This window comes from Culex pipiens, chromosome 1, assembly GCF_016801865.2.
Source record: "Culex pipiens pallens isolate TS chromosome 1, TS_CPP_V2, whole genome shotgun sequence".
In the NCBI taxonomy this organism is placed as follows: Eukaryota; Metazoa; Arthropoda; class Insecta; order Diptera; family Culicidae; genus Culex; species Culex pipiens.
The window spans coordinates 34,250,816-34,268,536 of record NC_068937.1 but is presented as its reverse complement, the minus strand read 5'-3'; the positions used below and the strand labels follow the sequence as shown (position 1 = coordinate 34,268,536).

The following is a 17,721-nucleotide window of genomic DNA, read 5'->3' as shown; positions in this document are numbered from 1 at the left end:
CATACAAAAAAAAAAAATGCAATTGAAAAAGCATAATAAAAAAAACTATTAAAAAACGATGTGTTTGCTCTACTTTATCACATGGTCATTTTGTTTTCAGTCTGTAAACCTAATCGACTCTAAAACCCGCTGACCGGCAGCGAAATTATGGGAAAGTACAATTTGTATCAAACTAGAAATATGCTGACACAACTTAACTCAGCTGTGGGTTATAAGGTTGTGCTACACAGTATAAAAAAAATGAATTTTGTTATGTTGAAAATTTGGTAGGTTGAGTAATGCTCCTAAAAAATGTGTAAAAATGTGAACCTCAAGAATATTCACCAGAAAATGATGAAAATTCATCATTTTCTGATGTAATATTACTTTTTTTTTCACAAAATCTGTTACCATTTCCTGATGAATATTACCATCATTTTTTTCTTTGTAGTCCCCCTCCGCTGCTTCCAATGATCCATTGCAGAAAAGCAGGTAATTCCTGTGATCCAAATTCGAAGTCGTTGGACACTGTATGGCCTTGTCTTAACATGGAAGCCATGCACCAAAAGAATAATCGATATGTATTTGGGTCTAAATTTACAGAAAATTATTGTATTTTACCTGATAGGAGGAGAGTTCTTAACGTGCTCTTTAGGGTAAGCGGTAAGATTATATAGATGGGTCATTCCAGGTCAACTGAGTACACTTTTGGACTCGACCTTCACCGATTTGGACCAAACTTGGAGGGAACTTTCATCTATCGATAGTTAACAGAAATCCTAAGTTGGGTGCTGATTGGACCATCCCTCTATTTTTGGCACTGCCCTCTTTTTTGACGATTTTCTTAAAAACATTTTTTTCTTTTAATCATAACTTTGCAACTATTTGAGCAAAAGACTTTCTACAGGTTGCATTTTATAGAAAATTGTCCAAGGAATTCGATAAAAATAAAATTTATATATTTTAACGTTTTAAGTATTAAAATTCAGTTTTGACCAATTCCTTATATTTTTATTTGTTTTATTTTATCACCATCGTGTTCCCCGGACAATTTTACATAATAATCAACGTAGACCTCAAACTAAAATGAACTATTGGTGCAGCGCAAAATCAAACTTTTTTCAGTAAAATCACTGTATCTCGCCAATAGTTCATTTTAGTTTGAGGTCTACATTGATTATTATGTAAAATTGTCCGGGGAACACGATGGTGATAAAATAAAACAAATAAAAATATAAGGAATTGGTCAAAACTGAATTTTAATACTTAAAACGTTAAAATATAATATTAGTGGGCATTTAAGGGTTAAAATTTTCGAATTCCTTGGACAATTTTCTATACAATGCAACATGTAGAAAGTATTTTGCTCAAATAGTTGCAAAGTTATGATTTAAAGAAAAAAAAAAGTTTTTTAGAAAACGTCAAAAAAGAGGGCGGTGCCATAAAAAGAGGGATGGTCCAATCAGCTCCAATTTCTGCTCGGGATTTCAGTTTACTATCGATCGATGAAAGTTCCCTCCAAATCCGTGAAGGTCGAGTCCAAAAGTGTATGGAATGACCCAGATTTATTTTGTAAAAAAATCGAAATGCTACACCATAACATAAATCAGACAATTTGACATGTAGTTTAGCAGAAGTTTGGATAGGCAGTGGCATAAATGTAGGAGAAGAATTTGTACAATTTGTGAAATATGTAATTTGTAATTTGTTGTTTTTTTGGTTACGATAGCCTGTTAGTATAAACTGTGCATGTAAACGGTTTGGTACCTACAACTTTGCCGAAGACACCAAATCGATCAAAAAATTCCTTCTAAAGATACAGATTTTCGAATTTTCATAAATCATTTTTGTATGGACAGCTGCCAAATTTGTATGGAAAATTATATGGACAAAAATGATGCAAGGTTTCAGCTGGATTAAAAAAGTTCAAGATGGTATGTCAGAGACATAACCGAAAGACATAGGACCAAAAAATTTGAATGAGTTTTTGGATTGCTAGTGAAATCTGGAATAAGATTATTTTATTTTGTTTCATAGATTTGTTGGCAAAATTGTCATAAATGTTCCCCCAAGGTGAACCTTCCATGAGGGCACCGGCAACTCCAGGTTGTGGCCACTACTGTCGAAATGGCCATTTGCAGGTTCAATATCAAAACTATGAATTTTGATACCCATATTGCCACAACTCGTATGTTTCGGTTAATGTTACCCCGGGCCTAAGGGGAACCTGCTTTGAGGGACACGGCCACTCCAGGTTGTGGCCACTACGGTCAAAATGTCAATTTTCATGTTCAGTATCAAAACCATGAAGTTTGGTACCCATATTGCAACAACTCGTATGGTTCTGTAAATGTCCCCCAGTCCCCGGGGGAACCTTCTTTGAGGGCAGCGGCCACTCCAGGTTTTGGCCACCACTGTCGAAATGACAATTTTCATGTTCAGTATCAAAAACCATGAATTTTGATACCCATATTGCAACAACTCGTATGGTTCTGTAAATGTCCCCCCAGGCCCCGGGGGAACCTTCTTTGAGGGCAGCGGCCACTCCAGGTTTTGGCCACTACTGTCGAAATGGCCATTATCATGTTCAGTCTCAAAAACCATGAATTTTGATACCCATATTGCCAAAACTCGTATGGTTCTGTAAAAGGCCCTCCGGGCCCCGGGGGAACCTTCTTTGAGATCACCGGCCACTCCAGGTTGTGGCCACCACTGTCGAAATGGCAATTTTTCATGAGAACCGCCACATCATGGCGACTTCCACCGGTCCGCTTGGTGCGCCTTTGTTCGAATTTCCTCCTACTGCTGCTAGTGGTTCTTCCTTATGGTTGCTGGTCCTCTTCTTCTATTGGCTGCTGCTGCTGCTGCTCCGCGCCGGCCCGACGTGGACAGTTCGAGTGCTCGTTCCAAAGTGACTTGCCTTTGCGAAATTTTCTGCTTAAATAGCGGCACAGCCGGAGAACGGCACAAAAGGGGCGCGGCCTCGAATGCATACGCTCGCTCTGATTGGTCATCTGTCCGATTTGTACTGAAAAATTACTCATTTTGATTGCATGTTTTAAGTGCTTTAACTATGTTTAGTCAAACTTTCTATGTAGTTAAACGATAGCTGAAGTCTTCCCCTTTCGATTGGTGGTTCAACCATCTGGATTAATTCACAGGGAAAAAAGATATAAGCGTTCAAAATGTCCCCTTTTTTTGAACGCTTAAAAGTGACGTTTTGGATCGAATTTCTGAACTGGCCCCCCAATATAGTAAGTAGAGACATAGGGTATCTGTCCCTATTTTGGGCCTAGTACGTATTTTGGGTTTACCAAACTTAATTCAACGAAATTGAGCATTTCACCAAATCTGGCAGGGATCTGCCACTTGAGAATGATACATGCAGTCATTATCTTCATTTTGGTGGGCAAGGATCATTCACTTTTTCCTCCTAAATTAGAAATACAGCAAAACATTTATCACTCTTCACATTTTTCTTGGAAAATCGCTAGGTACCCATTAGGTCCAAAATATTCACCACTTTTGCTTACCACTTGTTGACACTCAGCATCACGGCTTTCATCGCTCAGCACATGAATGAGAGCCGTCCCCCGAATCTTTAACCACCGGCAATGTGTTTTTATTGGTGGGTTGCACAAACCCATTGCAAAAGCAATCACAAAACTGCCACCAAATCAACAAAATAACTGATTAAAGTTGCTTCGTCCATATCGGAGAGAAATGGATATATTTTCGGTACATTTGACAATTCTACAAACTGTGCCAGTGTGTGTGCGCTTCTCGAATTTTACAGTCTTTCTTGCATATTACGAGCTCGTTGTTTGGCTACGCAACAATTGTTTAATTATGTTTAAAACTCGTAAAGAATGATATAAATCATGTCCAAGCTAATTATGCACGTAATGCAAGTGAAATCAATCATTCTAATGTTTATTTGTGGCTTAAAACATCACAATGATTTAGCATATTTGTCGACCAAATTTGTGCGGCTGTACTGTACGAGCCGGGGCTGAACAGTACGTCAAAAAAGTTCGCCACGTGCTTCAAGATTTCAACCAATCAGAAGGTAAGCCGAAAATATGCACAAAGAAGGTCGTATGCTAGGAGCAATGTCCTCAAAATAGGGGCAAAAAGTATTTTAGTTTTTCGTACTTTTACAGCGATATAAGGTATTTTTATCAAAATGTTGATAATGTACGAGCTTAAGCATTAAAAATCCAACTTATTCATGTATAACAAACTAGGTTGCCAATAGCAGTCTTTGAGAATACATCAAATTAAAAGTGCGCTCTGCTTAGTAGGCCCAAAATAGGGACAAATACCCTAGTCCTATGTCAAAATACAAAAATTAAAATTAAAGAAAAAAGACCGATTTCGTAGAGAACTGCTCAGCAGTTTTGTAAACAGTTTTTTCTGCTCTCGCTTAATCGATTGAAATTTACTGAACTTATTTCAGCCAACGATTGTATCTGAATAATTATTATTATTAGCCTTGTAGCTGTAAGTATCTCCAAAACTCTGCATTTTGTAATTAGTTAAGCAACTTGCAGGGTTGTTACGGGAAAGTCGAAAAAAAATCCGCGCCAAATCCGCGCCGAATCCGCGCCGACCGAAACCCCAATCCGCGCGAAATCCGAGCCATATGAAAAAAATCGCGACCAACATTCAAAAAATGTTATTTCCAAAGAAAAAAAACTAATACAGAAACTATTTGATAAAAAAAAAATGAAACTCGTTTTATGTTTGAAGGAATGAAAGCAAAAAATCCTTTTTAAAAATACCTCAAGAGACGTCAAGAAAAGTGTCACGAAAAAAAAAATTATTTTTGCAAATCAAAGAGACTTAACAATAGTTTTGACAAATACAAACAAAACAGAAAATCAATTATTTGAAAATCTTATAAATAAAATTTAACTTCAAAAATATAAGCTCAAAAAAACCAAAATCTAAAATTTGAATATGATTGAATTCCAAATACCTCACTAAAATTTCATTCCGAAACAAATTGCATTTCCAATATTTGAAATATTTTCTTCTAAAAATATCAAAATCTCTAACCTAAGATATGGCTTCAAAAATTGTGGCATTTAAGAATTTATGAATTTAAAAATTTAAGAATTTAAGAATTTAAGAATTTAAGAATTTAAGAATTTAAGAATTTAAGAATTTAAGAATTTAAGAATTTAAGAATTTAAGAATTTAAGAATTTAAGAATTTAAGAATTTAAGAATTTCAGAATTTCAGAATTTCAGAATTTCAGAATTTCAGAATTTCAGAATTTCAGAATTTCAGAATTTCAGAATTTAAGAATTTAAGAATTTAAGGCAATGTGAATATATCCAGTCATTTTTCGGCGGTTCGTATAAAGAAAACACAAATAAACATTTTCAGAAAAAAATATAGTATATACAAATATATAAATATATAATATAGTATATAAAAAAAATATAAAATATAATAAGAAACTGAAATTCTTGCACTTAATAAAAAAAACAAATTATCGTAATTCCTGATAATATTTTTCTTAATAACTTAAAAGTAATTCTATCTCTCCCAATTAATTTATTTATCAAAATTGTCATTCGCACGAAATCCGCGCCTGAGCAAAATTAGCCAGCAAATCCGCGCCAAATCCGCGCTATCCGCGCGAAACGCGCCATCCGCGCGATCCGCGCCGTCCGTAACAACCCTGAACTTGTATTATGTTAAGTACAACAAATAAACATGAATTGAATTGAATTGAAAACAGCTGTATCTTCACAAGGATTGTACTTAGGACAATGATTTATGGTTCGTAATTAGTGATCAAAATTACCTCTTAAGACTAAGTTTTACGAAAATGGAAAAAGGGGGTGTGGAAACTACTTTCGATTTCGGGTGAGTTAGCAGAGAATTTTCCATACAGAATCGTATGATCGTACATATAATATTTATTCATGACATAATACAAATTCCTGCCTTGACGATGGATGCTCTTCTCTCCCAACCATGCCCACCTACTGGCACATCAGCTGCTTGTAGTACACCGGATCAACCCCACCGACCTTGTTGTCCGCGGCTCCAAACTTGGCGGCCCGGTCGTGGAACAGCACGTTCTTCGCGCCCGGCTTGAACTCCCCAAACAGCTCAAACACCACCTCGGCCTTCGCTCCGTGGCCAAACTTGTCCGACAGGGCCACGAACGCGTGCGCAATGTTGTCCTCGATCTGGCCGGTGACGGTTTTCCGCACGTAGATCCCGGTCGGGAGGGTGTGGTCCACGTTACACGAGGCGTAGTTCGAGGTCGGTTCAAACTGGAGATTCTCGCAGACGAGCACTTTGTTGGGGCCGAGCCGGGTCAGGTCCTGGGCGGAGACGATCTGGATGGGGGCACCCGGGGTGGACACCAGCTTGTTGGGGCAAACGCGCTGTTGGCGCTTGTCGTTGAGGAAGAGGGCCGCCGAGACGGCACGCGGGTCCGAGGCGTCGAATTCACTGAGGGGGGAGAGGTGGGTTTTAGGGTTGTCAGTCGGACGAATGGTGTTTTACTATACTCACATCGGTGCCTTCGCCAGCTGATCCCGGTTGATGCCTTTGTCTGCGATCGCCACCATCACGTCTTCCTCGGCGTACTTTTCGTAAAGAATCGCCTTCAAACCCGTTCCCGCGGGTTGATCCTCTCCCTTGAGCACTACAACGTCGGCGGCGCCGTCCTTTACCGCCGTCACGCAAGCATCGCGACTGCCCTTCAGGACACACTGGATCTCCGGGCGGACATCCCGCGAGTAGGCCGCTCGCCGCATTACGTCGCACTTGTCCGCCTCCAGCTGGGACGTGACGCAGAGTTTGATTTTGCTCTCGAACGGACCGTCCCGCTCGATCACGTCCTTGTACTGGGCCTTGTTGAGGTGTTCGCCGGGGAGGACCGGCTGGACTCGGTTGACGAGGAGGTTCTTTTGGTCGACCCACATGGCGGCGGCTTTCTTGATGTCCGCGGAGTTCTTCGCTTCTTCGTAGAACTGCTGCAGCTTGGGTTGAAGCTGCTGGAAGCGGCTGTTGATGTCTCCGTTGCCCATGTAGCCTTGCCAGGGACGTTGTGCCCAAGAACAGGCTGGGCCGGTGATCGGGCGAGTTGTTCCATTCTCGCACAGGTACACAAAGTCTTCGGAACGTGCAGCTGGGTTGATCGCCGGTTGAGCCGCAGCATCCCCAACGGGCAGTCCAAAGTACTTGTTCACGTAGATCACCTTGGTGAACGCGACATCACCATTGTTCTCAACCAAACAACGGATCGCTCCGTCGTACCCCGAGTACTTGTCCGGGTAGTCGCAAATGTCCGGACGTTCACACAGCTCGCACAGATTCGAGTAGCGCTTCTTCAGCAGTCGGTTGACCTCATCGTTTGGAGAGTACTTACCCACCAAACACGAACTTCCAAACAAATCCGACAATCCCTTGAGTTCCTTCTCCAGCGGAGACATCTCCGAGTCGGTTGCCAACTTGAACAAACCATGCTTCTTCAGCTTCGTGATTGGGATTTTGTACCCAACGTTGCGCCCATACCCGGTATGGCAAGACTTCTTCCCCCGTAGATCGGCCACAGCCTTGAAGTTATCGCTCTTCCTCACCAGCAAAATCCCCTCATACCGGAACTCCGCCTTCGGTTCCTCCTTCGTCCGGAACTCGGTAAACACGCTAAAGTCCTGGTTCGCCATGTGGTACGCCACGTACATGTCCTCCGGATCAACGGCCACAAAGTCCGCTTCCCTAGCATTCACCTTATCCAGACATTCCATCCGATCGCGGGCCGCCACACACCGGACCTGGACCTTGGCCATCAGGTCACGGCACGCGTCCGCAATCTGGTGCGGCACGCACAAACGAAACGTTTGCTCCTGCTGACCTTGAACGCCGAAAGCGGCCAAGGACGCCACGAATAGGACTGATAAGCGCACGAGACCCATCCTGCTGAACCGACGAAAATGGAAACTGATAGCCAAACTGTCGCCGGGTGGGGCTTTTTATAGCACAGAGAGCGAGAGATAGGCGTTTGTTTGCCAAGGGGGAATTCCCGGCGAGGATTCGGTAAGATCGTCGTCGATCGTCTTGTCTGATGGGATTTGGGCGGTGCGGTGTCGATAGTGGACGGTTGATTTATGTGTTCAAAACGATCAATGCTAACAAAAGGCTTACAGTCTTTTGTTGAAACAATTTGGATCCACTATCGGTGAGTCAAACGTCTGTGGATCGAATCCCATCACCCACATTTTTCTTTGACGGGTGAATTTTTTTTTGAAAATTAATCTGGGGAAAAAAAACACCAGCCATTTCCCGGGCAGACGGTAATAACAAAATTCATGCCATTTCAATAAAAAATACTGTTAAAAAACAAAAAGTGTTATGGAATATTCTTGCAAAATCCAGTTTGATGACAGTTTATGTTATCATAACAAAAAATTATTGGTCTGTTATTGGTTGAAAGCCAAAACAACTTTGAAATAACATTTTCTGTTATGGAAGAATACCTCCAACTGTTATTGGGATGATCGAATCAGTTGTTAAAATAACGAAAAATAATAACAAAGATTTGTTCAAAGAATAACTAAAAGTGCTATTAGACTGTTGTTACAATAACAATTCAATAACAAAAAATTCATAACGACGAATAACAAATCTTGGTATAAATAACATAAAATGTTATTGGCCTAGTATTTTCAAATATCAAAAAATGTTATTTCCAAGTTATTTCCGTCTGCTCGGGTTTGTCCGTTATTCTCTAAGTCTATTTACTGAATCTAAATATGTGAGTAAAAAAAAGTTTGTTATTCTAATAGTGTTGTGTATTCGAAGAAGTCCTTCCTACATCATCGTCGATCGGAAGGCACTACGTGCATGCAAAGCATGCACATCACCTTTGTGAGCCAAAGCATGTAATATTGTATGAGAAAACGTGTACACAAAAAGCACGTACGAAAGAATAAACAAATATTACATGCATTTGCTCACAACAGTGATGTGCATGTTTTTGCATGCGATTTTACCATGGGATTTTTTATTTGTACTAACAGAAAGAAAAGAAGCATGTCATTCACGAGATTATTCAGCGGTCTCTTGTGGTGTTGTCAGAAATGGAGCGACAAACTCCCTGCAAATTCAAGCATTGGACTAACATTCTTACCTTTATTAAACTGCAGGCTTGTTGGGTAGGCGCTGGTATTGACTAATGAAATAGGGGTCTTCAGAGGTTAAACAGTGAACGGAGCGTCCAATTTTCCCGGGTTTTGAATTTCCCGGGAAACGGGAAAAATATGGTTTTGAATCCCGGGAATTCCCGGGTTTCCGGATATTTTTTAAACAGTCATAAAATATATGTTTTCATTATATTTGTTTTGTTTTTCAAGCTTTAAATCATAGAATTGGGTACTAAAGCTCTATGTAAATTTTTATGTACACCGGTAAAAAACACGATCAAAAACCATTTCTGATCACTTTTTTTTTCATTTTAAAGCAAAAAAAAAAAATGACAAGACAACATTTTTTCGATGGATCAACTATGGTCCCCTTGGAACGAGCTGTCAAGTAGGAGCTTTTCTGTCAAGAAGGACCGCGAGGTTAATTTTTCAAAATTGATTTAAAAATCCATTTTAAACTCTTTGTGGTCGTACAAAGGGTCATTGTACTCAGAAAAATAAGCTTTATCGCTGTAAACAATAATATCAGCAATCTAAGCTTCATTTTAGGACCCAATTAGCTCAAAACTATTAATTGGTGATAATCTACTCTTCAATCTAAACAAAGACAGCAGTTTTTAGATTGTTTGAAAGAAATTTTTTTTTATTGTTCTATGTTGTGCTTTGGATTTTAAATAAACCACAATTTGTAATCCAATGTGATTCAAATTAAATTAGTCTTGCATAAATATATTTATTTTATATGCTTTATATGACATGACTAGAAAAGCTCAAAAATATCTTTGAAAAAAACTAAAAAAACGACTGCAAATAAAATAAAAATAGTCAATGTAAAAATGTAGATCAGTAGGAAAGTGGTCACTGTCGGTGCTGGATGATTCATTCAAAAAAAAAAAAAAAAAATGCTGTGGTCATTGTCGGTTTGCTAATGCACATTTTCCAGCAGTTAAAACACGTTAGTTTTCGGTTTGGGACAATCCATGAACCACGTGAACACTTTTTTTTGAAATCTCAAACCCCCTCCACCGCCCCCTGTGGACCTTTGTCCTTACAAATAAAAACTTTTTCTGTATGGAGTGTGGACATCGCCAGAAACCCCTCCTCCCCCCCTTTCCCCTAATGTGTCCACGTGGTTTATGGATGGTCCTTTTTATTCATTTTTCTCACAGCAGAGCCGCTTCCGTTGACGTAAAAATGAATCGTATTGGAATAAATGATGATTGAAATTTAGACGCATAGATCTTATCTTTTCACAGCCGGCTGTTTAAGATTAGATCTCAAACAAATATTCGCGTCGGGATTAAAATATAAAATACATACACTGATATAATAATAACACTTTCTCAGCAGCAGCATCTGACTGCTTGCTTTGAGAATAAAAATCTAACAGTTAACTTCATTTATGCCAATGGTCGTATCGCTTGCTTAGGGCGAATCCCAGACCTTTACCCATCACAACTACCAACTCCACGCGACATTTACGCATCCTTGTTGTTTAAATTCGATTAAATTTGATCAAATGGTCAGTTTGATCGAGTTCCACAATAAGGTTGGGAAAAAGAGCCTACGGTTTCGCTACCTTTTTCTAAGTAAGTTCAGCCACGTTCAGCATCAACACTTCCCATGCTCCTAATCCTTATTCCTCTCCCGGTGAATGGTGGAGATGGGAGCGGCCGGCAATGGATGGCTTTCATGGTGCTACCTGTCCTGTTCTGGTAGAATTGGTTTTAATTCCCTCTAATCAATTTCTAAGCAACCTGGGCTGGACAATTATCACACAAACATGACGAAATCCAGTCTGCAACCCGCTAAGATCACCATCTCCATGCGAATGCGAATGCGAATGTAAAAATGTAGATCAGTTTAGAATGTCATGTTCATGTATATAAAATATATTTTACAAATAATCTTTAAGTTACCAACTGGGGAAAATTGGGACTACAGTCTATTTAGGTACAGGAGGTTTTTGAGCAATAAATATGGAGATCGGTGTACTAATTGTTTTGTTCTGTTCCTGTTTTAACCGAAATCAATTAAAAGAATCAAAACATTATGCAAAAAATTGGCTTAATCAGCTGTCTTAATTAAATACATTTTTCCTGATTTGCCCCATATGCCGGCGTTTGACGAAAAGTAGTTAAATATAATTTATTTTCAAATTTAAAATCATAAATATACGTGAATATAATACCCAGTTTTTTTTTAATTTATAAAATTAAATAGAAAAAGTTTAAAGTTCTAGGTATTTGGCAGATCTGTAAACTAAAATTAAACAATTTTCCCTAATATGCCAATTTAATGCTGATATTTGTTGAATACTAATTTTAATGCTTTTAAATTCATTTCGATTACTAAGTATTTAACTGTGCATATAATTCCACAACCAAATCTTTATTTCAAGACCAAAATTAGTTTTTTTTTCAATTCCGGGAATTGGGTCCTAAAATGAAGCTTAGATTGCTGATATTATTGTTTACAGCGATAAAGTTTATTTTTCTGAGTACAATGACCCTATGTACGGCCACAAAGAGTTTAAAATGGATTTTTAAATCAATTTTGAAAAATTAACCTCGCGGTCCTTCTTGACAGAAAAGCTCCTACTTGACAGCTCGTTCCAAGGGGACCATAGTTGATCCATCGAAAAAATGTTTTCCTGTCAAAATTTTTTTTGCATTAGAATGAAAAAAAGTGATCAGAAATGGTTTTTAATCGTGTTTTTTTATCGTTGTACATAAAAATTGACATAGGGCTTTAGTACCCAATTCTCGGGCCAAAATATGAGAATTCCCGGGATACGGGATTTTCCAGTTTTAGAAAAATTCCGGGATTTTTGTCCCGGGAATTCCCGGGATGGACGCACTACTTCAGCTGATCTGTCAATAAGGGTGTAGCAGCTCATTGGCAGTCATGTCAGTAAACGCTTCAGTTTCGTCAAGGTATGACAAATGTGGGCTCCCTGAACACCTCCAATCGACAGAATTGAATTTTAGTGATTTTTTTTGCGAATGAATAAAGTTGTAAAGTTCGGGTGTAAATGAAATGAAATCATTGTAAGAAAGCAAGCGCCTTCATTTAATTACAGTTTCTCAGAATGAAACCTTGGAGCCGCCTGGCTTTTTAGCACGGAATCATAGCATTTGCAGCCGAAGTTTACAACTTTGTTCTATCGCATGAAATTCACTAAAATGTCATTCTGTCAAGCGTTTACAAGCAACTTCATAAAAATGTTCAGATTTGTTCTGAATTAAAAAAATGCTTTGTCCAACATCGACTGCCTACCGCAAACGACTTTGTGTCTGAACTCTCCAATATTTTGCTGAGAAGAGACGGCGGCGACCGAACGGCTCAGATAGAAACAAATAAACAGAAAAACCACCGGCCGGTTTGTCTTTTGCATATAAACATCAAGTCAATGTGTGAAAGTGTGATCATTTTGATTGTCTTTGGTAGGGAGGCTCGTTCTATTCGAAATAAATATACAAATTTGGTTAATTTATTTATAAAATATTTAATTCTTGACAAAAGGTAAAGCCTGTTTTAAAATAAATTTCTAAATCTTTGATTAGCATCCCTCTAGGTCGAAGCAAGTCCAGAAGTTTCCGATTAGCATAAATTTAAATTCGACTCGCGTAAGAACGTTGGCTCAGATTACACGCAGGGTTCTCGAACATCTTGAACAAGATTATTTTTTGTCACGTTTAAACGCAAGTCCAGTTCTGGACTTTTATTTGATTAGGTTCTATAAACAAATATAAACATTCAGTGTATCTCAATGTTTACATTTGTTTATGGGACCTGATCATAAAAAAGTCGAGAGTTGTTTCGCAGATGATCTAGCTGGTGAAGTTATTCTATAATGGATGTGTTAGCTAATACTCATTGATAAAGAGGCATCACTTATGACTGCTAGGTTGAGAGATAAGAAAATCACATCAATTGGTGAAGCATTTAACTATTTTGAGGTTAGTTGACAAATATATTAGCTTACTTATAAATCTCGGATTAGTTTTCAAAATGACGTAAGAGCCATTGGTAAACAAAGCCCTATTTGCATCGGTATTGAGCATGAGCATGAGCATGAGCATGAGAGACCACCCATGGTTGTCCTTCTCCGTTGCTGAACAGGACCATAATATCCCATCAGCACAACCGGTCACACGCTTCAACGATCAAATGATGTTTCCCTTATCAACAGCATGCATGAATGCGCTGAAAAGATAAAACATCACGATTATCAAAACTGGAGCCGGTGCGAATAGGAAACAGTCGTTGGCCACCAACGGCGCCCGCCATGTCAGTTTGTAGATCTCGAGGGAATGGGACGGGAATGTTAGTTAGCACAGGCTGCTACCAAGGGTGGGTTCTATACGATATCCACACCCCCGCGTGTGCCGGAAAACTACTTCTACTTGGGATTTTGTTAGTGGGTAAGGGTAATGGTCAGGATTCAACATAGAGGATGATGATGCGACCCAATAATCAATAAATTTTGTTTAATGGTGTGATGTATTATGCATTCTCAAGGCAATCAGTCGGAGTATGCGGATGAGACTATTCCCGGTTATTTGGTGTTGAGTTTTGCATAAATGATTTAATCTTAGACAGCCGGCTGTGGAAAGATAAAACGAAATAAAATGCGAAAACGCGAAACCGCCCGGATCGAAATACATGCACAATCGGGGGGACAACAGAGACGGAAACGGCAACGAAAATCCTGCGTGAGGACCGCGACGCACACCGTTCAAATTCTCCAACGCAACTCAAAGCCCTATTTGCATCGGTATTGAACCTCCTAACGAAAAAACAAATTCACAGTTTGTTCATCTACACGTCCTTTAAGTGCCCTAAACAAAAAACAAATGAAATATTAATGGAGAAAAACGAAAATTAGTGCCGGAGGTAACTGTGGCTCTTACGGCTTTTTGAAAACTAACCCGAGAAATAATAGTTTGGCATCATCCAAGCTTTTCGAACTGTTTTCTTAGAGGGAAGCCCTAGTTGGCTTATTTCAATAATAGTTTAGCTCAGATGATTTCATTACACATAACTAATCTTACTTCTGCAGACATGTCAGTCTTCAAATGACCTGTTAAACTTAGATTTCATAAAAAAAATTACAGCTTATTAGTAGCTATTTTTTTTTTGCTGTATTATATTTATTTTACCTGGTGATTAACTTGTGTCAATGACACGGGATCATCAGTAAAAGAAAACGAAATATCACAAAATATCATTTGAATTAAGGGTGAGCCTATAACATAATTAAAAATGCATGCCCAGTTTCAAAATTATTACCAAAAAATTCGTTTTTCTGTGATAAAAACTTTGTCTTGTACTGTACATTTTAGGGGGAAAATACCTTGTTGATCGCAGGTCTATTCTAAGATTTTTTGTTTCTTTTTAATAATTTGCTCCACAACTTTGTTGAAGGGCCAAAGCCGTGCTATGCCATTGAATGCTAATCCAGTTAAATGTTAGTCCAGTTTTATTTTTTTCCATTGAATTACTTGAATATTCATATGATTGCAGGAGGAAAATACCAGTTTATCTTAGCCTACTATTTAGATAAGGGTAAGGGTAAGAGCAATCGCAATATTTTGGCTGAAACAAATATTGACCAGTTTCGTCAGAATTATACTAAAAATTTAACTTGTTTTGATTCTAATTTAGATCAATTTCATTTAATGCCAATACATCATCTATCTTCTTTTGATTTTCAAAAAAAATTAATAATATTAGGACTTGTTTAATTCCATACAACAAGGATGTTGATAGGTCAATTTTGACGAATATGGGAAATAGAAGATGCAAAAATGAGAAGTGAGGATAATGTACTGTTTGTTAAAGTGATGATTGTCCTATTTTAAATTTTTTGATTGGTCTAATTCACAGAAAATTATTGTATATTACCTTAAAAAGATTAGGGGAAATATGCCCATTTTAAGCCTAATAAGCGGTCGTGTTTGAATGATGCTGGATAATCTGGAGTGTTCCTTGAAATTCACTAAAACCAAGTACACCAACGAGTAGAGCAACTTTTTGTGAACATTTCTGTTTATTTTCACTTTTATTAAAAGTTATGCTATTCCTTTTACAAGCATTTAAAAAAAATATTTCAAAAATGCATTCTAATCAGTCGAGTGCATTGGGCCACGCCCATTTTTCTATTTTCAGCTTAGTTCTTTTTTTTCTTCCAGCGTTTTTTGGGTCTGCTTAGTGCTGCCAAAATTGATGAAATTTTAAGCGAACACTCACGAAAAGTAGCATTTATAGAGAAAATTTCCTGGCATCACTGGCTCACTCCAACAGGCGCTGCTGGTGGTGTTGGTGGCCACCCTTTGTTCTTTATTTGCCTTCGCTTCTCGCTCGGTTTTCTTCAGCGTCAGCCATCGATTGGAATGGGTAGTCAAAATTCAAACGTCAGAAGACTTGGCGCGTTTGTTTTTTTGATGGCGCTTGCTAATTATTTACATGTTTAGGGGTTATTTTTCAAGTGAGTGACTAAGTAACGGTCAAAAGAACATGTTGCCGGTAGTTGGAGGCAATTTTATATCTTAAACGCTTTGAAATCGTTAGCGCAAGTGAAATGATATTGATGGCGACTTTCGTTAAGCAGTTTATCTTGCATGTGGTTGTGTGTACCACCAAAATGATGAGAAATGGTCTTGCAAAATAGAAATTATGTTCAAAAGTGCATTAAAATTGATCTTTTTGGCCAGTAAATGGCATAAATTTGCGTGCTTACTCGAGGCGGTGCTGCACTGAAAATACGCCACACTTTTCTTTCAAGTGCCCAAACACTTGAATGATTCAATAAAGCCACATCTTAGACCTAATTTGATTGTGTTTGAATTTCAATCCAATCCATTATCAAATTCAAGTGTTTGAGCAATTGACTTTTTGGCATTTTTTGACAACTTATTTTCAATCGGGTGACTCAAACTTTTCAAGTGTTTTGCTCATGAATTTGCCCCACTGTGCTGAACTATTCAAAGTGATGAGGAAAACACTTGAAATTGATCTTGTTTTGATTTGAAATGCAGTTTCGTGACAGCTTCGTCGGAATTTGCTTCGTTTCTTCATTTGTGTTTTGGCGGTCCGGTGTGTTCGTTTTTCGCAGGCTCGAATGGCCGCGTGAGGTCGCTGCCGCCATGTTCCTGTCCAGTAAATTGCCTGCCCGGTTTGTGACCGCGAAGACGAGCATCAAGGCTGCGTCCTCGGGGCTCAGGATCCGTATGGCCAGCGGAAGGGCTCGGTCTCCCGGACCCGGAAAGAGGCCAACGTCGGCGATAGAGGTGCTTTTCCGGATATTCACCCACTTGGTGAGTGTGGAGAAAGATTTTTTTTGGGTTTTGTTTTCATTTTTGGATTTATTTTGTGTGATTTGCAGGAAAAATGCGATTGAGCTGCAGATGCCGTACCAGGAAGCGTTTGATGAAATTAAGGAAAACACCCGCCGGGCGCTTGAGAATCGGTGTCGGTGTGGACAAGAAGCGGTGAGAAGCAGGATTCGAATGCATTCCACCCAGGGGCCAAGCAATGCGTCATTCGGATGGTAAAGGCACAGTTTGATTCGATGGAACCAATCGCGGTTCCGAATCAACAAGAAGATTCCCCGGGGGCCTCCACCTCAACAGAAAGCGGTGGTTGCGAACAACCCGCACCTGACCAGGAGGACGATTCTGAAAGCAGGTACAACCGGAAGAAAAGACAATTTAACAACGAAAAAATAATCAATTTTTGACAAGCAAAGTTGGTAGAAAATAAAAGCTGTCAAATTAATTTCATGACGCAACTTCTTCTCATTTTTTATTTAACAAACCGAAATCCATTTCTATTACATACAAACATGAATTGATTATAGCAGGAAAAATCATTTAAAACCAATAGATATAATGTAGTTTTTCATGTGACACAACACATTAAATTCAAGTGTTGCGCTATTGAATTGACAGCATCTTTAGGTGCCCAAAATTCAAGTGTTTTGCGATTGATTTTTGAGTGCTCTGTACAGCAGGGCCAGATCATGTGTAGAACACTTCGTTAAGCTGTGTAAGTTTTGCTCAGTGTGTTGCTGTTAAGTTTATAGCCTAAATAGTATTTTTGGAGCTTTAACGTGAAGACTTCCAACATTGTCATGATTTTTCGTTCAAAGATATAAATTTTGCGTCGCTTTCAATTTTTGACAAAATTCCTTCAACAAGTTGTTTAGAATAGTGCCCTACACATGCTAATTCCTTTTGGTATCGATTATCCCATTCCTTGTAAAGTTATGGAAATCGTCATTAATCAATGATTGCCAACTAGGACGTCAATGACTGTGCCACAAAATTATATAAATTTTGAAGCACAATTGATTTAGATCAAAAATTCCTTCAGTGGCTTCAAGAAGGCAACAACCGGCACATGCTTATTCCTTTTGGTGCTGAAATTCGTTAAATTGAATTTAATACAGAATATTTTATACTGATGATCAATTTTCTTCGAAAATGATCAACGGCTTCACCTTAATCGAGCATCAAACTCTCCATATGACGATAGGTGTTTGATTAGAAAGGGTATATTTCCC

At 38.7% G+C, this 17,721-nt stretch overlaps 1 protein-coding gene across 1 annotated transcript; it reads right to left on the bottom strand.

The window, feature by feature from the left end:
- Positions 1-5,892: 5,892 nt before the first annotated feature.
- Positions 5,893-7,968, bottom strand: LOC120418120 (transferrin). The gene is made up of 2 exons (XM_039580398.2): positions 6,520-7,968; positions 5,893-6,456 (listed from the first exon to the last, which is right to left on the bottom strand). The coding sequence occupies exons 1-2, from the start codon at positions 7,923-7,925 to the stop codon at positions 5,979-5,981; spliced, it is 1,884 nt and encodes a 627-aa protein (XP_039436332.1). The 5' UTR covers positions 7,926-7,968; the 3' UTR covers positions 5,893-5,978.
- Between the last annotated feature and the right edge of the window lie 9,753 nt (positions 7,969-17,721).

What these genes read in the sequence shown, in the direction of transcription:
- LOC120418120 (XM_039580398.2), bottom strand. Translation starts at nt 7,925, where the DNA reads ATGGGTCTCGTGCGCTTATCAGTCCTATTCGTGGCGTCCTTGGCCGCT. An exon ending in CAGCTGGCGAAGGCACCGAT is followed by an intron (nt 6,457 to 6,519) that starts GTGAGTATAGTA and finishes CTCCCCCCTCAG; the next exon opens with TGAATTCGACGCCTCGGACC.